The sequence below is a fragment of the Colius striatus genome, chromosome 8, assembly GCF_028858725.1.
Source record: "Colius striatus isolate bColStr4 chromosome 8, bColStr4.1.hap1, whole genome shotgun sequence".
In the NCBI taxonomy this organism is placed as follows: Eukaryota; Metazoa; Chordata; class Aves; order Coliiformes; family Coliidae; genus Colius; species Colius striatus.
In genome coordinates, this window is record NC_084766.1 from 14,048,432 (window position 1) to 14,071,436 (window position 23,005).

Genomic DNA, 23,005 nt, shown 5'->3' on the forward strand with positions numbered 1-23,005 from the left:
AATCAGGTTGATGCTTCATGGGGACACCCTGCAGCCAGAACTGCCATGTTGTAGGCACTGATGTCTGCATGTGCGTTTTACTTAACAGAGCTTGATATTCCTCAGGTTTGTGTTGCATACAGTTTTTAATCACTTTTGTCTTTGTTTTCCACACAGAGAAAGGAGATTTCATTGCACTGGATCTGGGTGGTTCTTATTTCCGAATCCTGCGGGTGAAGGTATCACATGAAAAGAAGCAGACGGTACAAATGGAGAGTGAGATTTATAATACACCTGAAGACATCATGCACGGCAGTGGAACACGGGTAAGAGCCTCTTCTGTAGGGCCTCTCTAGAGAGATTATCTGCTTTTACACTACCATTTTGAGAAAACACCTTAGCATCTCAACATTTGCAGCTACAGCATGCACAGGCCTGACTATGGCTCTCTTGTTACTGAGAAGTAAGCAGTAGGTAGTGTAACAGATCTGCAAATCTGCTGTCATTCTGTGGGAGCCTTTTGGATGAGTTGAGGGGGAAAAATGGCCTATGGTTTTATAGTGAAGTTACTTTCCACAGGTAGGAATGGGCAGCGGGAAAAGAGCTTAGGCTTTCTAAACAATGAGCATGACCAACTCTGTGATTGTAAAGTTAGATGAGGGATAGAAATAATCATGGCAGCCACATATCTGTCCTGGCAGTTTGGGCAACTCAGCATTCATGAAAAGTACATTAGAAAAACTACAGGAAGGTGACAGAATGTTTTGGAACAACTTTAACTGAATAAATGACAGGTTGGGGGTTTTTTTTAAGTCTTCATGTTTCAAGAGTAGAAAAAGTTTGGATCCATTTACTTGGATTCCAAATTGGATTCTTTGGAAGAATTTATTTTCTTTTTATGATAAGGAAATGGATTACAGTGACTATTTTACTGACAGATTTGTCTCTGTGTCAGTGTAAGCCAAAACAGGTAAATTTCATTGTTGGAAACAACCGGGCTTTTTATGCTTTTTAGTAGAACAAGGTACTATTTAGGAGTGTGAGACATACAGGAAACTTACAGCTTGTTTCAGAAGAATAAACAAAAGAGAAAAAAAAAAGTTGTCTAAACAGCATTTCTACCCTTAATATATTTTCTGTAGTCACCTTAATACCCTTAATGCATGTATCTAATCACTGCTGCTTAACATTCTTATGCAACAATGAGCATAGGATGGCAATCATGACTTCTAAGTAGCACTGGTGGAAGCATTGCTGTGATAGCTGAACTACAGCAATAAAATGCCTTTCTTGTAAGAACTTTTCCAAATGTTATTACTTTGTTATCTGGCCAAAAGGTCACATAGCAGCTTTCTCATAGAATGGTTTTAGAGGGGAGCTGAGCTGAGTTGAGCTGCCCGTTGCTGGTGGAGGCAGAGAAGTCAGGTGGGCTGCCTGGAGGCGGGTTTGGAGTGTGGGATTGCTTGTCAATTGACTTTCTGGACGCATGATAAGGGTGGTAAGGAGAAGCTAGGGAAGGAGATATCAGCTCTGCATTCTTTCTAGGGCTTTGTTGTGTTTATGTTTTAATTTTTAAATATCCAAAGGCCATTTGGCTGTTGGGAACCAGCAGCTTGGAGCTCAGACTGATAGGCTTTGTCATACCTTTTAAAGTGAAAGAAGTGAGCAAGGCTTCCACTGCCCCTGAGGGGACAGTAGCTCTCTGTATTTAAATACCAGGAAAAGAATTGCATTCGGGTTTGAAGCGTTCTCATGGCAATATCCAACCACAACTAAAGTGCTTGCTGTGAGATTTGACAAGGAAGCATGGCAGATACCTGGGAAGCACACAGGCACATGATTTGGTTCTTATGACTGATGCCTATGGTTGAAGTTCTCTGAAACCTCAGAGCCTCAGATTAGTGGAATACTTGGACTGAGCTGCCCATGCAGGGTAGGCTACTAACATGTTTTTCAGCAAGCTGTGTCATTAACTTCACTGAGTTATACTCTTAAAGCCTAATACATAATTAACTTATTGAAGGGATTGTGATTTATGGCTTCATGCCTCACTAATGCAGTTTGGTTTGATGTTTTCTACTTCATTGCGTTCAAACTTCTATTTTTGCGCATCTATCGGGCACAGGCTGACAGCTTTGCCCGTCAGAGACAGCTCCCTGTCAAAGTCAAGGGCAACACTCTCATTAAGCAAGTCTTAAATTTGTAAGAAGCCTGACTTCCATGTCAACTGAAAGAATGGGAGTGTGCCTGAGACTGGATTTTGGTGTTGCTTTTTGTCTTCTGCCGCTGCTGGAGGTAGGTTATGGATTCGTGGCTTCTCTCTTGATCTGAAGCTGTGGTTTCCTTGCTCCTTAAGTCTTCCCTATTCAGGGGCTTGAGCTTGAGCAAAGACCTTTAATTGCTTGCCAAAGTCCACTGACTGACAGCCGAGTGCATCCTTGTGGAGGTTTCTCGGAGCCCACCCTGAGCAAACGTCCTTATGTCCAGAGGAGGTAGTGACGCCTGGTATCTTATTGCTCAGCATCTGCCTGCTCTGCTTTAATGAAAAGTGCAAGTACTTTGCAACGGTGCCTCTACTGTCCTGTCAGAGTTACTGAACGTTTGCAAAGTTTGGATGTGAATCTGAGCCTGGGCACATAATGATGCTTCCTCGAGTCTCCTTAGGAAAAAATCCTAACAACCATCAACAGTAGCAAGATTAATACATGCCTGCCTCTTTCTTTTCTCCTCTTGAGCAGTGCCTTCCCTCTGTGCTTTGTTAAGACCAGTAGCACTCTGCAGTTGTGGTTCGTTGCATGAGAGGGATTTTTGTAGCCACGTCCACATTTCTGCTTCCCGCTTTCTGAATTCCTGAGGGGTTTGAGGCTGGCCCCTGGTTATCGTTAGTGATGCTGGGAGCAGCTGGTAGTTTAGTAGGGCTGGGTACTTAGCAAGATGCAGATGGAAAGTATTTGTCTCAAGTGACAGGACCAGGGTAATGGATTAAAAGCTGAAACACAAGAAGTTACACTTAATCATAAGGAAAAACTTCTTTACTGTAAGAAGGGTGATGGAGCCCTGGCACAGGCTGCCCAGGGAGGGTGTGGAGTTTCCTTCTCTGGAGATTTTCAAAACCCACCTGGATGTGTTCCTGTGTGACCTAATTTAGGTGGACCTACTTTAGCAGGAGGGTTGGACTAAATGATTTCCCTTCCAACCCCTACCATTCTGTGTTCCTGTGGTAATAAAAATACACACCCCTGTTATTTCCGTGCTCCTCCTGTTGTCATATTTTATTACTTAACTATAGTTCTTTCCATAACTTCTTTTCCTCTCTTACTACTTAACTGTAGTTCTTCTTACAACTCCTTTTTCTCTCTTTCTCCTTGTCTGGACAGCTGAAAGCAGTCATCCCAAAGTGTAGCAGTCTGCATAGCTTTCCCGTGCTGTTTCACTGCATGTGCTTAGCAAAATGTCCTTGATTTACCCTGGACAATGAATGGCAACGTTTTCCCTGGCCAACTACTATATTTCTGTTTAATCAAATCTGACCTCATTTTAGGAATGGTTTAAGGTGCTCTGTTGAATTCTAACATTACACACACCTCTTCTTGACCTACTTTGAATGGCAAAATAGTCCTCTTTTTTTTTCTGTAGTTGCTGCAGCCTGTCTGTAGTGTCTCAGAGACTCTGTAAATTGATCTTAATAACGTTAAATAAAGCTATGCAGGCTAATTGCAACCAACAGCTATCTTTTGTCCTCTCTGCCAATTATGCCCAATCTTCTGGGCAGTTTTCCTGATCGTGTCCCACCAGTGTTGCAGATAGGATGGGGTCGGTTTTGAGATTTGTTTGGTTTTGTTTTTCAGGGAGTTATAATGTGAGGCACAGCTATCATCTGGTGCAGGCAGCAACTTGTTAGTAGTTTGATATACATTTGTGGTTTGGGTCAGTTCAGGGCATGTCTGGCTTTTTGGTACTGGTAGGTACATACATGTATTTTTGTTGCATCAATTGGTAGGGCTTGGTTTCAGCTTTGAGTGTTGCCATCTCCCAAGGGGCTTTCCAGTTAGCTTGGTGGGAGGGACATCCCTTGCCTTCATGCCCACACATTCCCTTCTGTGCCTGACTCCTGGCCTGGCTGATGAGGACACGTAGTACTATTGTCACAGGATGCCATCAAGGCATGTGGTTGGGAATTGGTACCTGAGAGCCTGGGACAGGCTGCCTGCACAGTTCAACATTTTACAAAATGCAGAAAATGCTTCCATTTGGGGTTGTTTCTTAAAGCATGTGAAATATTTAGATGGATCCCCTGGGTTTCCTTTTTGTTTGTTTGTTGTGTACTTTAGAAATAGATTTGAGAGATAATGTCCTTTTGGGTGGCTCCTGCAAAGTACTGAGTTCTCTGGTCTCCACAATGCTTGAGTGAAGCAGATGTTACCTTCTCTGCATCACTGTACAACTACTCAACCTCCCGTGGGAGTGGATCCTAAATGTTTTTTTGAGATGCTCCTTCCTCTTATTGAAAGGTTAAAATAACGTTTCTCATCAAATGCTAAGCAGAAGGGTTACAGGAGGCTTGAGAGCCACGTGCCACTTCAGGAAGAGTGTTTTTATGTGGGTCTAAAAGATGCCATGCAGAATTAGATGTGTAAAAGAGCAATGTATTAATTTATTAAGGTGTTAGTATATACTGCCTGAAAGTATTTTCATTGCTCTCATTTGTATATCTTCAAAAATTTGGAGCAGATATTTTCCCCTTTTCCCTCTCCCAGTACAGTTTTCATGCGCAGTTTGAAATCTTTTTCTCCCTGAAACTATATCTGTAATCATGGTTTTAAAGTCTTCATTTTCTTACAGCTTTTTGATCACGTTGCTGAATGCCTGGGAGACTTCATGGAGAAGCAACAAATCAAAGACAAGAAATTACCAGTCGGGTTTACGTTTTCTTTCCCGTGTCGACAATCCAAGCTAGATGAGGTAAGAAGATTTCACAATTTTCTTAATGTGCAGAAGAGCTACTGGGTTATTAAAATGCTTCTGTGAAAGCAGTGTCCCAGACAGGTCTTGTTTTCGGGACAAGTGAGTTATATTTGACTGTCAGGCTTTGTGTTTGTGTTTATGATTCTGTCTGAAAGAGCTGGTTAACAGATGACGAAGGCTTCTGTGTAAACTCCTTGGTATTACAGTTTACCGTGTAAACACAGCAGAAGTTTATCCTGCCTCCTGTGCAGCCTTTTTCACCTCTCCATGGGGTGTAACTGGCAAGGACCCAGCACAGCAGGGTTTGCTCAGATGTTGCTGAACTTCCCAAGTGCACACACTGATTGGGATCAGGGCATCCCTCCGGAGTAGCAGCATTGAGGGATGCCACTGGCTGGCTGCTCAGCACTGAGGGCAATCAGGCAAGTCACCTGGAAGCAGCGTGCTTTAAAAAGGGATGGAAATAACCAGCGTTGTGTGAAGTGACTGATGAGATTCTCATGGCAAGGATGCTACGGTATTTTCCTTCTTTTGCTCATTATGTCCCAAATGACTCAGCAGCCTCCTGGTACAGCATTGCTATGGCAACGGTGTAGCAAATTAATGCAGGAAAGTTAAATCCGCACAAAATGCCAAGAAGTTGCACTGTTAAAGCCAGACCTGCTTTTCTAGCTTGCAGGTCTCTAGGTTAGCCTGGTGCAGCAGCTGCCCAGACGTTTGTGCTGAGGAGGGCCAGGTGAGGCACCACTTTTATTATGTTTCATACTTCTTGAGTGATGCTGAGAGCTGAAACCGAGGGTGCTTATTAACTCAGGATCTGAATGTAGTTAAGAACAGAGAGCTGCCTTTTCCTGCATCAGCTGAGAAGAGATGACTTTGGCACAGCTCTCCAGTCTGGCTATGGTGCATGGTGAGGCTGAAGCTACTGATTGCAGCACAGTCATGCTGGGGATGTGGTTGGGAAGTTGAGTTGCCCTTGAGAAGACTTGTTTAGCTGCATGATGAAAGGAGCTTGTTTTCAGGCTGGTGTGCTGAAGCCAGCTGGGATGAAATCACGCTTGTGTGGGGCAGGCAGGTAGCATGTGGGATGGCTTGGTGAACACTGTGGAGACTTGGAGAATAAGCAGTACCAGAGTGGAGGCAGATAGTGAGAGACAAGGGAGTGTGTCTCAGTAAAAAAAAAGGCAAAATAAACAAAAATAAAGCTCTTTTTCTGAGAGTTTTGGTCATATTTTTGGCATTTGAAAAATACTTTTTTCTGGTTTCTGTGAACCAGATTTGTTCCTGGATTGCTGCTTCTGTGAGGCTTTGCTTGCCTGGGTGCTTTTTTCTTGTGCTTGGTGAGCAGAAGGGGACAGGGTGGCCCGTGATTTCTCCAAAGATGTCAAGGTGTCACCTCACGGTTGGGTCCCACTCAAAGCTGCTGCACTCCAAGGGTTCCTCCCTGCTGCCAAGGCCTTGCTGGTGAAGCAAAAAATCCTTCCAGCACAGCAGTTTGCTAACACTGAAAGGAGCTGCTCTTTGCCAGTGTGATTTGACCAGTTTCCTGAATGACAATAGTTACGTGGACCTTTTGCCCATTAAAGCTCTGCCTGCAGAGTGGGCTTTGCTCATGGTTTCCCTGCACAGCAGCACAGGGCTTTGTTGCGTTTCTGAATGACACTAATGAAGGCAGCACAGTGCCAAAACTTACCTAAAATGAGTTTGGGATTTAGTGGTAGAAGAATGCCTCCTGGTTTGGAAAGAGCTGCCCTGACCCTTCTCTCCCCTGTGGCTATCCTGGCTAGGATATGTGCACTTGAGGAGTGGTTGATTTCTTTTAAGCTAGGATATGGGCAAACGTACAACTGGTCAATGACTGCGTGTGCCTACAGGCTTCAGCTTTTCTGATTTTTAGCTGCTTGGACTCCTGTTGTGATTGTGGTGGGTATGAAAAGCTGAGCTGATTTGAGCCATACTTCCTGCTGACTACTGTCAATACTCTTCTGTGTTTTATTATTTACTTGTACACAGAATGCTCTGAATCAGCTAGAGGTTATCTAACTAGAAAAAAAATCAGGTGTAGTTGTTACCTTGGGAGATCTGCAGCCTCTTTATGACCGTTTTCAGACAAGGAATTAAATACCAGGATTTCCTTTTTGGTCCATGTTTTAAGTTGAGGACATACATTACTATATTTCTAGTATTTCCATTTACCTCAACCCATGAACATGACTCCATAGTGAAACAAACCCAAACAGCTGGGACTCTAGGCAGCAAATGTGCAGCAGTCTGATTGCTGCTGCAGCAGAAGAGTCCTGGGCATACAAACACCCCATCCCTTCTCTTTAGTCAGTCTCGCACAGTCAACTTTTTCTGCAAGCAGTTGATTTCCATGGCCCAAAAGGATTAAGTGGTTTTCCAAGAAAAACTCTCGAGGAGTAACAGGGAGAAGACTGGATTGAAGAGACAAAATGCTAACAAGTCATTCTCTAGCAAAGGAGGATAAAACAATTTCCCATCTTTCAGCTTTCTGTAATGAAAATCAATGAACAGCAGTTGTCTCAGGTTGGGTTGTTAGGTCATATAAGATGAGATGTGCAGATGCATTTGAAGTGCAAAATATTGAATTCTAGGGGCAAAAAAAAAAAAGTATACCAATTAGTGTCTTATGGTGGCATCCTGTTGAATATTGCTGTCTTGTTTTCACAGGGTATTCTGATAACCTGGACGAAGCGCTTCAAAGCAAGCGGAGTGGAGGGAGCAGATGTCGTGAGGCTGCTTAACAGGGCCATCAAGAAACGTGGGGTAAATTGTACTTCATTCTTGTTTTAATGCTGTGTCGTAGCAAACTGATGTTTCTTTGTCAGGGCCTCATCCTTTACACCACTGAGTGATGATGCAGCTCTGCTTTCTTCTGTGAGGATGTGCAGATTTGCTGAGAAAATGACATGATGTCAGAGTTGCAGTGCAGAAGCTGTGATTGTCCTCATGGCCCACAACTGAGTTACTATGGTGTGGTTTGTCTGTGGCAAGTTTCAGCAATTTAATCACTCTTCAAAAGCTGAGAAAGTGCCGTGTGTCTGTGCCGTGGCTTTCCAGACATACCAACACATCGTGTTCCTGAGAAACTGCATCTCATGGTCCGGGCTCAGATGAGTTCTGCAGCTGCCTTGCTTGGGAGCAGGAGAGGAGCAGAGTAGAAGAGAAGGGGGATTTCAGGCTCAGTGTTGCTCCCTGCAGTTTCCCTGCAGATTCTATAGCGGGTGAAGGTGACCAGGTTGCTGATTTAAACAAATAAAAAGGCACTGAGTGCGAGATGGAATGAGTTGGGGTTTGCATAGTGCTGGCAGCCAGGGGACATGTGGATTACTCAGCATCTGAATTTATCAGAAACTGGGCAGTATTTGCTGTGTTTGGGCAGTTGCAGACTCTTAAGCAAACTTGGGTTTTACTGTCACCAATCAACATTGCTATAGTCAGTTACTGTTATCAGAATTGGTATTGGGTAGAATAACACGATGAAGAGTATAAAGGAATGAGTGCATGTCACTTGGATAGCTTATTTAGTTGCATTGTGTGTTTATATTTTTGTATTAAAGTCTTCACCTGAAATAGAACTCCTAAATATGTCAAGTGAATTCTATGAGAAATGCATAACTTGGGAATATTCTCTAGAGCTGCTCAAGCAACTGCATCAGATTACTCCGTGATGTTTAAGTGCAGTTACTCCCTCCCACATGTATAGCCCTTTACCTGCCTGCCTAAGGGTGCTTATGTGAGAGCAGGTCTTTGCTCTCTAGAATTATGCAATGCTAGTTTATTGTTTGCCTGGTACATGAGTCTCCTCTCATTGTCTTCTGGGGTACGTGGGATATGGAGCTGGCAGACGGAGCACGTCATACTTAAAAAAGATGAACTGTGGTGTTCAAATTATTTGTCTCTTGTTCCTTGTGAAATTAGTTGCTGTAAGCAAACTGGGGATAAACACAAGCAGCGTTTTCCAGAGAAGCCGTATGGTCCAAGTAACGTTTTGTTCCTCTGTCAGGACTATGATGCAGATATCATGGCTGTTGTGAACGACACCGTCGGGACTATGATGACCTGTGGTTTTGATGACCAGCGTTGCGAAGTTGGCTTGATCATTGGTAATGAACATTGCTGCTGCAGCATGCAACATGACTTTTCTCACTTTGCCTGGCCTGTTTGGTTAGCACCTTCTGATGTCCTTTCTCTAAAGGCACTGGCACCAATGCCTGTTACATGGAGGAGATGCGACACATCGACCTGGTGGAAGGGGACGAGGGCAGGATGTGCATTAACACGGAGTGGGGGGCCTTTGGAGATGATGGCTCATTAGAAGACATCAGGACTGAGTTTGATCGAGAGATTGACCGTGGATCCCTTAATCCTGGGAAGCAGCTGTGAGTGAGACAGTTTTTTGTGAGCTTTGCTTCTTTTGTTTTCTACTCTGTGCTCCCTTTTCCACTTATGTTATGGATTCAGCAGTTCAAGAAAGCCTGACTTTGCCCTGTGGTGTGGCAAACTGCAAGCTGGGATGAAGATGCAGTGGCACAGCTGGGCTCTGCCTCTCAGTGTTGCCTGCAGACGAGTAGGTGACTGCTGCTGTCCTCTCCCACAGGTTTGAGAAGATGGTCAGTGGGCTGTACATGGGGGAGCTGGTAAGGCTCATCCTGGTGAAGATGGCCAAAGAGGGGCTGCTCTTTGAGGGGAGAATCACCCCTGAGCTTCTCACCAAAGGGAAGTTTGAAACAAAACACGTTTCTGCCATAGAAAAGTGAGTACTTATCCCTTTTCACCCCCTGGGTTTCACATTAATGTTAATTTTCCATCATCTCTTTTTGCTTTATGGGGAGATGCGCTGTCATGCTCCAGCACAGGTGTAGAGCTGGCATGTAAGAACCCCCAGCAGACAGTCTGTGCCCTCCTCCCCAAGATTTCTCCCTTTCTCTGCATAGGGAGAAACTATGACAGCCTACCTGTCAGTGCAGATACAGGGTATGTGCTCTGCTGTCTCACCCTGCTCACAAAAACTCAGAAGTTGCTACCCTGCAGCTGAACATGAGGGTGAATTGGCTTAGTGCCTCCTAGCACATACTTGTGTTGCTCCTTGCTGTATCCACGGGATCTCTGGGCAGAAAGAAAATAAGCATGACAAGGCAGAGCATTCAGTCTCGTAGGCAGTGCCGGGTGCTACATGGCGACCTCTGAGCTATGTGCCAGTTGTTTTTTTACGGTGTCATCGCCCCTTTGATCAGTACTTACTGGCTCTTTCCCCTATGCTGTTAAAATTCACATCACTGAGGTAGTTTGTGCTGTAGTCATTGGGCTGTGTTTTTGCAATGTCGATGATTTTGGTGCACCCGGACAGAGGTACTGCTGATTGTGATTGCAATGCCAAAGGAACAGCCAGTAACTTCCACCATGCCTCTTGCCCCCAACCCTGTTTTACTCTTGTTTTACTTCAGAAACTGGCTTATCTGAGCAGCTTTTCGTTAAATGTGTGTGTTCATTTGTCTTAACGACAGAGTTCCATGTAGTAGAGCAATGTAGTGTTGAACAGGAATGAGAAAAACGCGGTTGTTGAGAAATTTGGTTTAGAGAAAAATTTTCCCTGACATCCCACCTCACTTCCCGAAGAGCACTTTGGTTATAAGTGGGAGGCATGTCCCTCCACAGCTTCAAATTTCTGGCTGATGCTAGCAAGAGTCCTTAAAAAGATGTATGGAGGGCAGTTAGCAATGACAAGATATACTCCTTGTGGTTTTGTCTGGGAAATGACCGAGCTGGATTGGGTGAGTTTTGCCAGAAACGTAGCTCTCGGGCTGGATGCTAATGTGGGAAAATGCAGTTCAAGAGGCAGAAATTCTGTGAGGTTGTAAAAGCCTGAAGAGAGACCCGTTAGGATGAAATCACTTAGGCAACCTTCACTTGGGATTTTGTTTTTCTCACTGGACTTGATCTGTTGAGAGTGAGTGAGCATGGGGTTAGGTGTGTGCTCAGGCCTGGGCTGAGCTGCAGGGCTGGTACTTCCTGCTCTAGAGCGAAGCTGTTTGAAGTTTAAAGCATTGGGAAACATGGTCTGTGTAGGAGAGAGAATTGCACACGTTTATCATGGGACAGGTTTGCAGTGATATGATGTACTTCTTGCCTTGTGGGAAATGGTCTTCAAGGAAGACATGGAAGTAACGCTGCCCACAGGGTGGCTGCTGTAGTACCTGGAATTGCATGGTTTGTAAGTGGCATGTTTGCACAAGGCTTTAATGGAAAACTGTTTCTCTCTCTGAATGAATGCATATTTAGAGCATTTTATTTCACCCTTGTGGAGCTCCACAGTCCAGATCCTTAAGAAATTTTCTTTCTAATCAATCCCTTTCTCAAATCCCTGGCAGACACCTCCATGGTTGGATGTACCTCAGTCCTATATTTTATAGCTCCCCCACTAAGGAATACCCTTTGCTGCACTCTCTTTGTAGGAGCAAAGAAGGTTTGAACAAAGCCAAAGAAATCTTAACCCGCCTGGGGGTGGAGCCGTCCCATGAGGATTGCATTGCTGTCCAGCACGTCTGCACCATCGTGTCCTTCCGCTCAGCCAACCTGGTGGCCTCCACCCTGGGTGCCATCCTCAACCAGCTGCGGGATAACAAAGGGGTCGGCCGCCTCCGCACCACTGTGGGGGTTGATGGCTCCCTCTATAAGATGCATCCACAGTAAGTCCCTCCTGCTCTTAAAACGTTTCGCCTGCCACGGCCTCTAGTTTGCGAAGGGTTGAATGTGTAGCCTCAGGACATCACCCAGGCATGAGATTTGGCTGTGAGATAAGGAAACTGAAACGTGGGCATGGAGGTTTCATTTGGGGTGAGGAGCTTATCATAGAATCATAGAATGGTAGGGGTTGGAAGGGACCTTTAGAGATCATCTAGTCCAACCCCCCTGCAGAAGCAGGTTCATCTAGATCAGGTCGCATAGGAACACATCCAGCTTAGTAGAAAGTTGTGTTTAAGTGGAGAGGTAGGGTGAGATTTTATGAAAACAACAAAACCACAAAGAAAAGAACCAAACCCCCGAGTAATTGGATACTGCAACATTGGTGAAAACTGTGGTGGTTTCAATATATACCTTCAGGGATTTCAGTAGACCTCTTGGAATGGAAGTTTCTTAGTACAAAATACTACTTTGTGCCTGTGGATTAGGCTTTGAGGAGACCTGCATTAATGCACCTTGATCTCCATTTTCAGTTTAAACTCATTTGTGTTGAAAAATGACTGTGCTTGACCCTATTTTTTCCAGTTTTGTCTGAAGAGATACCCGGAAACTAGGGGAAAAATGGCTGCTTACATTTTAGTGGCCTTTTGAAAACTGGTTTTGTCTTGGGTTGTCCTTTCTTGAAAGTTACATTTTCAATCAAACAACTGTTCAGATTTATGTAGAAACCAGAAACTAGGTTGTTCTCTTCTGCCATGGGTGTACCTGGTCCAGGTAACAGAGTTTAGTGTGAGTCTTAGTGTCAAAAATAACCTCAGCCCTAATGCTGTGGGTGTTTGGGAGTGGCTGCTGGCCTGTGTGTGCTGGTTTCCAAGGTCAGAGTAAAGGAAGGGAAGAAATATGTGGTGTGCAGGTGTGGTTTATGCACACATGGCAAAGGCTTTTATTTAGTAAATATTAACTGGTAATAACAGGTCAGCTTCTAGTTTCAGCTGTAGGATATAGCTGTGGTTAGAGAAGAAGAGCAGAAGCACAGCACGCAGGACATTCCTTGGCACTGGGGCTGGCTGGGAAGTCTGTCATTCATGAGGAGACTTTGGAAGGGAGAAATATGTTTAATGTTTCATAAACTAGTTAAAGAAAAATGTAATATTTTGGCAAACAAAAACATTTCCAAGAGTGCTATATTAACTAGCTTTTCCAGATGGGCAGGTCTAGGGTGTTAAGGTAACACAGATGAGCACTTTTTTGTTTCTGAACCATTTCCCCACACCATCTAAACCAATGAGTTCAGGTCAACTTGATGACCCCAGGAGAGGGCATGGAACACTGGAGTACAGGAGTTGCTCCCACCTAGGGTCAGGTTCAGGTGCTTCCCACTGCTTTTTGCTGGCTTTTCAGAGAAATTCAGGAGGCAAGAGGCCACTGGAAAACTGACAGGGAAGAGCAGTTCTTCCCTCCTTGGGTGTGACCGAGCTCCTTGCTCTCCTTGCTGTTGGTCTGTGTTGGCAGCACAGATTTTGGGGCGGAGGGAGCTGGGCAAAGCAGCCATGGGACTTGCAGCCTCTCCTCCCCACAGGTACGCCCGGCGCTTGCACAAAACCACGCGGCGCTTGGTGCCCGACTCGGAGGTGCGGTTCCTGCTGTCAGAGAGCGGCAGTGGGAAGGGAGCCGCCATGGTGACGGCCGTGGCCTACCGGCTGTCCGAGCAGCACCGCCTCATCGATGAGACTCTGGCCGAGTTCAAGCTCACCCACGAGCAGCTGCTGCAGGTGAAAAAGAGGATGAGGGCGGAGATGGAAGCGGGACTGAAGAAGAAGACTCACGAGACTGCCAAAGTGAAAATGCTGCCCACGTTCGTCCGCAGCACGCCGGATGGCACAGGTAGAGGCATGCCCTTGCTGGGGTGAGGGTGCTGGCTCCCAGCAGTGGGGGGCTTGGTAGAGTGTGAGCAGGTCTGGTGCAGTGAAAAAGCAACCTCCTGAGCTGTGCAAAGAAGGAAATCTTACCCTGCACCACACTTGTGCTGGTTGCTGGCAGCCTGGCCCCACGTCCTTGCCCCAAGTTGCAGGCAAACCGCAGCTTGGGGAGAGTGAAAACCACAGCTGAGCTTATAACCCAAACTCATCCAAACCCTTTTTGCACAGCCTGGGTGTTTCTTTGCATTTCTGGGTGACTGGCTAAATTTCTGCTTTCTCTCAGGGAACAGTTGTATGGGTCCTCATTCTCTTGTTGTTTTAGAACAAAACAAAACCAAAAACCACAGGAAAAAAAGAAAAAGTTCTAGAATAGTCAGAGCAGCATCTGAAATCCTCCTTTGATGAATATCTTCCCAACCAAGTTGGAGAGATTTTAGGTTAAAGTTCCTTTCTGGTGGAAGCACTTTTTAAAGATTCTGCTTATGGTTCTTTAAATATACACACATATTCTTTTACAGAGAATGGAGACTTCCTGGCACTTGACCTTGGAGGGACAAACTTCAGAGTTTTGCTGGTGAAGATCCGCAGCGGTAAAAGGAGAACGGTTGAGATGCACAATAAGATCTATGCCATTCCTATAGAAGTGATGCAGGGAACGGGAGAAGAGGTGAGTATTTGTGTTTCTTCTTTGCAGCACTGCTGCTTTTTAAAAACCTCTTCAGAGTATGTAACATGTACAACTTCAAATGCATGACTTTTCTCTTTAAAGCTGTTCGATCACATCGTTACCTGCATTTCTGACTTCCTGGATTATATGGGGATAAAAGGCGCTCGTCTTCCTCTTGGCTTCACATTTTCCTTCCCTTGCAAGCAGACCAGTCTGGATGCTGTAAGTTCCTTAGTATCTTTTGAATCTGCTTTTATGCTTATGCTAGGCCTTATTTCTCAGCCTTCGTATGTGACACTTTCAGGGAGGTTGTACAAGGGGAGGGTTCATGCTCTGACCCTGACCACTACAGCTGCTCCTATAAATAGTTCCTTTAAAGGTAGTAATGCAAGTTCTGCTCAGGCCATGGCTGTGACAGATAAGAGCATTTAAATTTTCCATGGTGATGCTATCCCTTTTTTAAGGTATTGTGTTATTTGCAGTCATATAAACCTGCTGGCCTGTGATCCTTGCCTTGTTTTGCAAGCAGTAAGCAAAAGCCCATCTCTGCTGCCAGCTCGTGTTTCCCAGCTGATCTGGTCTGAGTGGATGGACCAGGGCCCGCTCCACTGTCACCCCTAAGGGTGACAGTGTAGCCTGCAGCAAGTCCCTGTCTAGTTTACACTTTAGCTTTTTGCTTTCGTGTTCAACTTCTTCACTGCCACACACTTCCTCCAGATCCACCTGTGCAGCTGTTAATAGGTTTTTGTCTACTTAGCACTATTTTTGAAGACAGTTGTATTTTCTGTCACTTTTTTTTTCTCTTTTAAGTTTGTTCCTGTCACACTTTTTTTCCTTAGTTTGTTGTATTGCTCTGGAAATTTGGAGACCAAGCATGATTCCTTCTTCTAGAGACTTCTCTGCATAACCTCCCACTGAAGCATTTGAAATGTCAAGTTTACAGAGTAGCATTTGAGTCTTAGCCAAAATGACGAATATTCATATGTAAGGAAGAAGGAAATAGGTGGTAATGTTAGGAGCAATGTTCAAATGCCCAGCTCTAAAACACTGATATCTTGCTGATTATAATAGGCTTTGGGTCAAGCCAGGGGGACTACAGAGTGTGACAGAGAGATGACAGATTGTTCAGCAAAACATAGCACCCATGTCAGTGGATACTGGTGAATACTTCAGCTGAGGGCCCCCTATGAGTTTGTGTACCAGCTGGCCTTAAATATTCTTGACTGCTTGCTGGGACTGTGGGATTGGAGCTACAGTGTGTAACAACCTGTGCTCACCTGTGTGAAGCACTGTGATTTTGTCCTTTTGTGAACTGGGGAGGTGGGCAAATGCAGGGAAGTTACCAGATAAAAATGCTCAATGATATTCCCTTAGAGGGTTGTAGGATTTGGGAGGCAATCTGTAGTGTGCCAGGAAATTTGATAACCTACTTATATTCTTTTTAGGGTATCCTTCTCAACTGGACAAAAGGCTTCAAAGCTACAGACTGTGAGGGAGAAGATGTGGTGTATTTGCTCAGAGAAGGAATAAAGAGAAGAGAGGTGATTTGTTTTTCTTTTGATTTTCTTTTCTTTTTCTCCTCCTCTTTGCCCTCCCCTCCAGACTTGACAGGCCTCGTGTGTCAGGCTGGCTCCCTCTCGCAGGGTTTGTGTGCCTTGAGGACATGGGCTGTGCCTCTTTTCCTGCACAGAAAATGTTTGCCTTGCACCGGGTCCAGATACAGCAGCCTCTGATGCTGTGTGGCTGTGCTGGCTCTGATGCTGACATGTAGCCTGACCACCATGTAGGATGTGTGCAGTGGGAGAGTTCAGCCCCCAAAATGAAACTGATACTCAAAATCAGCTACAGCAGGGACTTTGTTTCATTGCTTCTTGGGTTTTTTTTTTTTTCCCTAGAGGATTCTGTCTTTCTACATTTGGCAGAACTTTCAAGGATTCTTTCTAACCCTGTGGTAATTTTCACTGTATCAGAGCACGGGGAAAGCAGAAGTTTTCAATATAGTGATTGTAGAAATGCACCTCAGTGCACCTTAAATGGTAGTTTTCTCCCCTGCCATCCTTTGATTTTGAAAAAGCCTGAAGCAGCTTAGCCAAAACCCTGAGGAGAGCAGTAATTTTGCAGAACTTTTATCAGCCAGTGAAAAGGAGATTTGAAAAACCTTTGCTCTGCTGAATTTGCTACCACACTGCTGTAATAGAGAATGGCCATAGCCTCTACCGTGTGCCTGTCTATATACAAGATCTGTACTTAAATATACCTGAGCCAAAGAGAGCAGCCAGGAATATGGTTTCTTCTGAAGACATAGTCTATTGTAAGTATAGCATGTGAGGAGTCTTAGTGACCTGCTGGTAGATTAAGTTCCTATTTTTGCACGTGTAAAATCAGGCTGTTACATTCGGTTGATACATTCAATTGTTTGCTTCCAGCATGTTTTGACAGCCTCCCCTTTGGTGTGAGGGCTTGCCCCAAAGCTGGAGTTCTCACTGATATATTTCTCTCTTCCAAAGGAGTTTGATTTGGATGTGGTGGCTGTGGTGAATGATACGGTGGGCACAATGATGACTTGTGCCTATGAGGACCCAAACTGTGAAATCGGGCTCATTGTGGGTACGTGTTTTGAGCTGCTTTTTATTTGGCACTTTCTTATTAACCAACTTTTCAACACATCTGTGTGTGTTCTTGTGGAGACATCCCTGTGATTAACTGAAAATACAGCTAAGGTGTTCAGGACTGAAAGATTTTGAGACTAAAAGCTCTCCCTTCAGAAGCAAGTTAAGAGCAAAATTCAACAGCAGCTTAGTTCTGTCCACGGGCAGTTGAGATAAGCAGAGGCTGTAATGCTGAACAAATCCTGCCTGTTTTATCTGGGAAATGTACTGTGCTGCATCTGAAGCAAACAAACATAGGCTCAGGTAGCTTCACCAGCTTCTTGGAGTATCTGTTTAGCCTGTAAGAGGTTCCCTACCAGAGTGTTCAGGTAACCCACAGCTTCCCTCAAACATGTGTTCTCTCAGAATAAACTTGTAAAGCACAGCCACAATTCCCAAATGGCACATGATGGAAGGCTCTGATAGACAAAGTGCAGTGACTGACATCTCCCTTCCCAGCAGTGAGACAGCTGAAATAATTCCAAAGGCTAATGCCAGTGTCTTTGCAAATGCTTTTCCTGGGGTGCCTCAGGCATAAGATAGTGTGAATTCCCAAAGCTCTCCAGAGAAATGAGTTTTCAGTGGGAGAGAAAGGGACGAGGCATCTGCAACCTTTAAGAGCGCTTTCAGTTATGAGATGGGTTGTAGGAAAAGAAAACACCACCGATTTCTCCTCCAGACAGTTGGAAAACATCCAGGATGAGTCAGCACAGTGCAGTGTGCGTAGGAAGCCATATCTGCACAGCTCGTTCAGTGGCGTGTTCTTAGGGACAGAATTCCCTGCAGGAAGGACAATGTGTCCTTGGGGTGCTGAGAGCATCCTCTGATGACTGACTGCTGCAGCCCTGCCAGATATGCTCTCCAGCCAGCATGTCTGTGTGCAGAGCACAGGGTTGGGGTGGCCTGGGTGTATCTGGGATAATGAGACCTAAAGTCCCAAGGCTCTGCCAGCTCCCTCTGCACTGCCTGAACGTCCCTGGCCAGGCTGATGGTGCTTGCTGAGGGGCCTGCATGAGCTGTCAGTCACCCTGCTCTCCCCAGTGCAGGGAGGTGGGTGAACTTTCCTGCTGTTGCTTGGCAGGGAAAAATACTCTTGCAAGTACAATTTCGTGTCATGCTGGTGCCCTGTCTGCCTGGTGACACCTTTCCTGCCCAGGAGAGCCAGTGCTTTGAGTCTCCGCTGCTGAAACAGTTGTTGATGGGACCAGGTTTCTGCTTTTCATCTGCTGGCAACAGGACATCATCTAAAAGCTTGTCAGTCTAACAGCCTGTATTTAATAGGTATCCACATATTCAGAGAGCCCTTACTCAGCTCATTCTGGATGATGAGGACTGGCATTGGGAGGCTGGTCAGTGCTGGTGATCTGCACCTGGGTTTGGTCTGGTTTGGTCCTGCAAACCTGTGTGTCTCAGTCTCCAGACCCTGTGCTGTGGCTCAGCTCTCCTGCAGCAGAGGAGTACTGTGGAAGGATCTATTTTGGCTCAGTCTTCGTTGATATAATACCCTAAGAAATCAGAGGAAAATGGGCTTACTGATTTAACTGGTGCCGAATCTGTGATGCAGGGTTGAGGTCAGTAGACAACTTTCAGAAAACCTTTGTGCCAGCTAGCATTAAAAGCTGCCTCTCTGCTAATAAAGCTTTGCTCCCCAAGGCCTCTGTGTACATGACTTTGTAATTGGCATGCTCCTTAGGATCCCCTTTAAGCAGAATCAGATATGGCTTCGTATCAACGTGGAAGTAACCTTCTTGACAGAGGAACTATTTAAGCAATTGGAATCAACAAAAAAAAACCAACCCCAAAACCAAGCAAGTAGTAAAAAATACCCTGCAATTAGCTGGTGAAACTCCTGGGTTTTTCTTTGGCTGATGCCTCAGAACTTGCTGAGGTTTTTAGTTCAGCAGATTTTCATCTGAATTTAGTTGGGTCCGTGGGCTTTGTGGAAGGAGATTCCTAAGTTCAAAATCCATCTGGTTGCTTGCTGTGATTTTGGGTTCAGAAGGTTGGTGTGCCAAAAGTGCTACACTGCTGCTCCTCCCTGTAGCATGGGGCCCTCAGCCCAGCTGGCCTGGGTGAGCCTCTTGCCACCCTGAACGGTGCACTGCAGCAGTAATATTCTCCTTCAGTTGAGGATTATTTATTATTATAAGGGAGGGGAGTGTTGATGATGTTTCAAATGATAATTTGACTTCTTTCAGAAAAAGCACCTTCAAGTTCACCCCCAGAAGGTTTTGTCAGAACTGTTGTGTTTGTTCTAGTGTTGTTTTGTTCCAAACAAAGAGTGATTTTAGTATTCTCTTCCTTCAGGAACTGGCAGCAACGCCTGTTACATGGAAGAGATGAGGAACATAGAGATGGTGGATGGTGAACAAGGCCGGATGTGTGTGAACACGGAGTGGGGAGCCTTTGGGGACAACGGGTGCCTGGACGATATCAGGACAATATATGACAAAGCAGTTGATGACTATTCACTAAATGCCGGAAAGCAAAGGTACTGCAGGATAAATGATGTGCTAAGTACAAGCCAGGCTGCCTTAAATGCTTTTCAGAGAGAAGTGGATTTCTCCCAGTCAGAGAAGGGAGAGGTTAAGAGTGGAAAATGACTGCAGCCCTGCTATCCCATGGGATCTCCTTCTTCTGTGCTTTTCCTAGTCACTCCGTTTTTTGCAGCTTATTTGCTGCCATGGGACTGCAGGAGAGTTTTTGGTGGGAACTTCAAGTCTTGAAATTACTAAAAGACCCTTTTTGAGAGGTTAAGACGGCTTGTCATTCTTTTGCTTTTGGTCTCAGTTTAATCTCTTTCAGCAAAACTCTCTTTTGTAGAGGACTCTAGAATGCCTCAGCCTAGCCCAGTGTACATGGTTGGAGCTTGGAGCTGCTCACTGTAAAGCAGTGAGGAGCTTTCTAGCAGCCAGCTGTTATTTCCATCATTTTTTCTGGATGAAATATGTGATGTTAGAGGACCTGCCTTTCTTGGCCTTAGAGGTTGGTCCCCTTTTGAGGGTCTAGCTCTTGTTTGGGCAAGTGCTTCCCCATCCCCTTCAAGAAAGGGCTGAAGAGGAGGTGTACCCAGCCCCGATAAAACTGGGCTGAGACTGCTGCAATTGTTCATAATTTCCCTGCAGCAATGCTTTGATGCCAGGAACTTTTAAAAAAGATTTTGTGACTAGATTGAATCTCCCTGAGAACCTGGGGGATGTAGACAATTTGGCGGGTCCTTCGGGAAGCTCTTTAGAAGTTAGGGCTCAAACAGACCCAGGGAGGCAGACGCTGAGCAAGCCTGACGCAGCAGCAGAGTTGGCATGGAGTAAGCAGCCAAAGGCAGCAGTGGAGGCTGCCAGGGGGAATAATTTATTCCAGACAGAGGCACTCAAGAGGGAGGAGACTTGCCGGGTACAAGCCTGAGAGAGCTCATAGTATTAGATGGACTACATGGCCTGCTTCCAGCAGCGTGGTGTGCTGTGCTCCATGCAATCCAGGACAGAAACACTGCATTAGAGCTTCAGGAGGTGAAACAAAGGATGCAGCTCTGAATGCACTTTTCGGGAAGTGGAAAAGTGTTCAGTTCTCATTGGTAAGGGCACAGCTCACAGATCCCAAAGTTTTCCATTCAAACCAGAATGATGCTGGAGAGGGAAGGATTGCAAAGCAGACTCCTACCCTCCTCAGCACAGGGCTGCCCTGTACTGGTGCCAAGCATCACTGGTAGCCAAGAACTGGTGTGCAGGTGGAAGATATTCCCTCTCTAGCCTGGAGGCAAACCTGCAAGTGGGAAACTCTGGTCCTGTGTGCAAAGTGAGGGGCAAGAGGGGTTCAAGATGGCAAGTTTTGGGACTGTTGATTCTCTACTGGAAGCCAGGTACTGGAATTAACTGGAAAGCATAAACCAGCCCTGGGCCCCCAGCTTGCCAGTTTACAGGTCAGTGATCCTGTATCCGTGCTGGATCCTTTATGATCCTTGCTGGACAGACCTTTTCAACATCTTTTATCTTTCACGGGGTTTTGCAGCACAAGACTCCCCTAAAAACACTGCACTCACAGTGACTGTACCTTGAGATTTTCCTGTAATTTTGCTGCATGGACCCACTGAGCATTTTATGTTGAAGGTCCTAGCCGTGCTTCAAGAGGACTCCCAAATGTTGTGCAGTGGAGACAAGCTGGGGTCCCCTTTCCCTGGGGTCCACTCAGGGCTGTGACTGGGAGATGCATGGCAAACTTGGCTTTTCTCTCAGCACTGTTCTGCTCTCCAATGATGGGTTTTCATTTCTTCCGTTGTGGAGAAGTACAAGCCTTCACATACAACAGCCTGACTGAGGGATTGTGGTAGTGAGGAATAGATGAATTGTTTGTAGATGGGCTCACAACATCTCCCCCTGGGTTTTCATGCTTGTATTGTCCAAATGTCTGTTCTGCATAAATGGGGTTGTGTGGTTTGTGCCCCTGCTGTGTGTGGGCAGGATGCCACGGCTACTGTGCTGCCTTTGCAAATGTGTGAGCAGCATCCCTCTGAGCTGTGCTGCTGCCTTTCATTGCAGGTATGAGAAAATGATCAGTGGGATGTACCTGGGGGAAATAGTCCGCAATATTTTGATCGACTTCACCAAACGGGGGTTCCTCTTCAGAGGCCAGATTTCAGAGACGCTGAAGACCAGGCATATCTTTGAAACCAAGTTCCTTTCTCAGATTGAGAGGTAAGGGAGCCCTGCATGGGAGGCTGTTAAGGGTGAAACAGTGTGATAACGATCATCTGGTGATACTGGTGGAGGGGATGGGGAATGAGGCAGCTGGAGAGCATGGCTTGGTTCTTCAGAGGTAATTTTGGTTTCAGTAAGAGCTTGTGCATGTGCAGAAGGGCCCTTTACAACATCATCTGAATTTCTACCAGTGCTCAGTGCTAAATCAGGGGAAGGGCTATCAAGGATTCCCTTGCTGTGTCATTTTATTTTCTTGCTTGGAAATGGAGATATTTTCTCGTGTCCTCCGTGTTTTTCTAGCTATAATTGTTGAATGGGATTGAACATTGGCTCGATGAGCACTTCTTTACTGGTTATTTTTGTGTCTTTATTGCTCGGACTTTGTGTTTTGAAGTAATCTCAAAGCCTGTTGAGTCTTTATGGGGGGGAAAAATATCCAAGTTGTTCATGAACTATAGTTTCCTGAAACTGCCTTTGGTAAGAAAAAAGGAAGGGAGGAAATGCAGAGCTGGACTCGCAGCCTCGCTCTCTGCCTGCGCCCCTCTCCTGTACTGCAGCATGGTGCTGGGGTGAAGGAAGTTGCATTCCCTGAGGTGTCTTGCACTGGCAGGGAAGGCTGCAGCCTGATGTGGGTGTGTGGATGCAGCCTTTGATGCCGTGGGGTTTGTGGCAGTGGCTTGACTGAGTGAAACCTTTAACACTATGCTCTTCTGCTTGTGCAGTGACAGGTTAGCCTTGCTGCAGGTGAGAGCCATCCTCCAGCAACTGGGGCTCAACAGCACCTGTGATGACAGTATCATCGTCAAGACGGTGTGCGGAGCGGTGTCGAGGCGAGCAGCTCAGCTCTGCGGCGCTGGGATGGCTGCCGTGGTCGATAAAATTAGGGAGAACAGAGGATTAGAGCACCTGGAAATAACGGTTGGTGTGGATGGGACCCTGTACAAACTACATCCACAGTGAGTATTCGCCTTCCCAGCATTCGTTTGCCTGCGATCTGTAGCACATTGCTTGTGCATCATTTCTCTTGGCGCACCAAAATGGTCCTTCTTACTTGCTAGGATTAACAGCCAGAGAAAAGAAGTCTTAATGAGGATTGGTCAGGGCTTTCTAAAGGGCAATGAGAGGATCAAGAAGAACTTGTGAAGGATCCATGGGGTGGTGACAAACTGAGGGTGACGCAGCTTGCTGAACAAGCTGGAAGCTGCACAGCAAGGGAAGGATCTTTTGGCTGTGCCAAGGTAATGACAGAGCAGTGCTGAAATGCCTGATGTGTCTTTGGTGGATGTTTCTGTTCAGCATGCAGAGGAGATGGGCTGCTGCAAAGCAGTGGCAGGCAAGGGCAGGAGTCTAAAAGAGCTGACAGCAGGAGGAGGAGAGGACTACTGCTCGTCTCTGATGTGCATGGAGGGAGACGGCGGGAAGGAGATG

General features: G+C 45.7%; 1 protein-coding gene across 2 annotated transcripts in view; it reads left to right on the forward strand.

Annotated features, from left to right (window-relative positions):
- The window catches only part of HK1 (hexokinase 1), a 38,430-nt gene that overhangs the window by 11,965 nt on the left and 3,460 nt on the right, over positions 1-23,005 (forward strand). Inside the window, exons 3-17 of one of the 2 annotated variants that reach the window (XM_062000987.1) lie at positions 157-305; positions 4,822-4,941; positions 7,636-7,731; positions 8,972-9,071; positions 9,164-9,347; positions 9,566-9,721; positions 11,421-11,654; positions 13,229-13,533; positions 14,087-14,235; positions 14,338-14,457; positions 15,681-15,776; positions 16,743-16,842; positions 19,191-19,374; positions 21,419-21,574; positions 22,300-22,533. In XM_062000987.1, the coding sequence (XP_061856971.1) occupies positions 157-305; positions 4,822-4,941; positions 7,636-7,731; positions 8,972-9,071; positions 9,164-9,347; positions 9,566-9,721; positions 11,421-11,654; positions 13,229-13,533; positions 14,087-14,235; positions 14,338-14,457; positions 15,681-15,776; positions 16,743-16,842; positions 19,191-19,374; positions 21,419-21,574; positions 22,300-22,533 (2,383 nt within the window). Of the gene's footprint in view, positions 1-156; positions 306-4,821; positions 4,942-7,635; positions 7,732-8,971; positions 9,072-9,163; positions 9,348-9,565; positions 9,722-11,420; positions 11,655-13,228; positions 13,534-14,086; positions 14,236-14,337; positions 14,458-15,680; positions 15,777-16,742; positions 16,843-18,177; positions 18,455-19,190; positions 19,375-21,418; positions 21,575-22,299; positions 22,534-23,005 lie in introns of those variants that run through there. The other variant, XM_062000988.1, reaches the window with a different exon arrangement.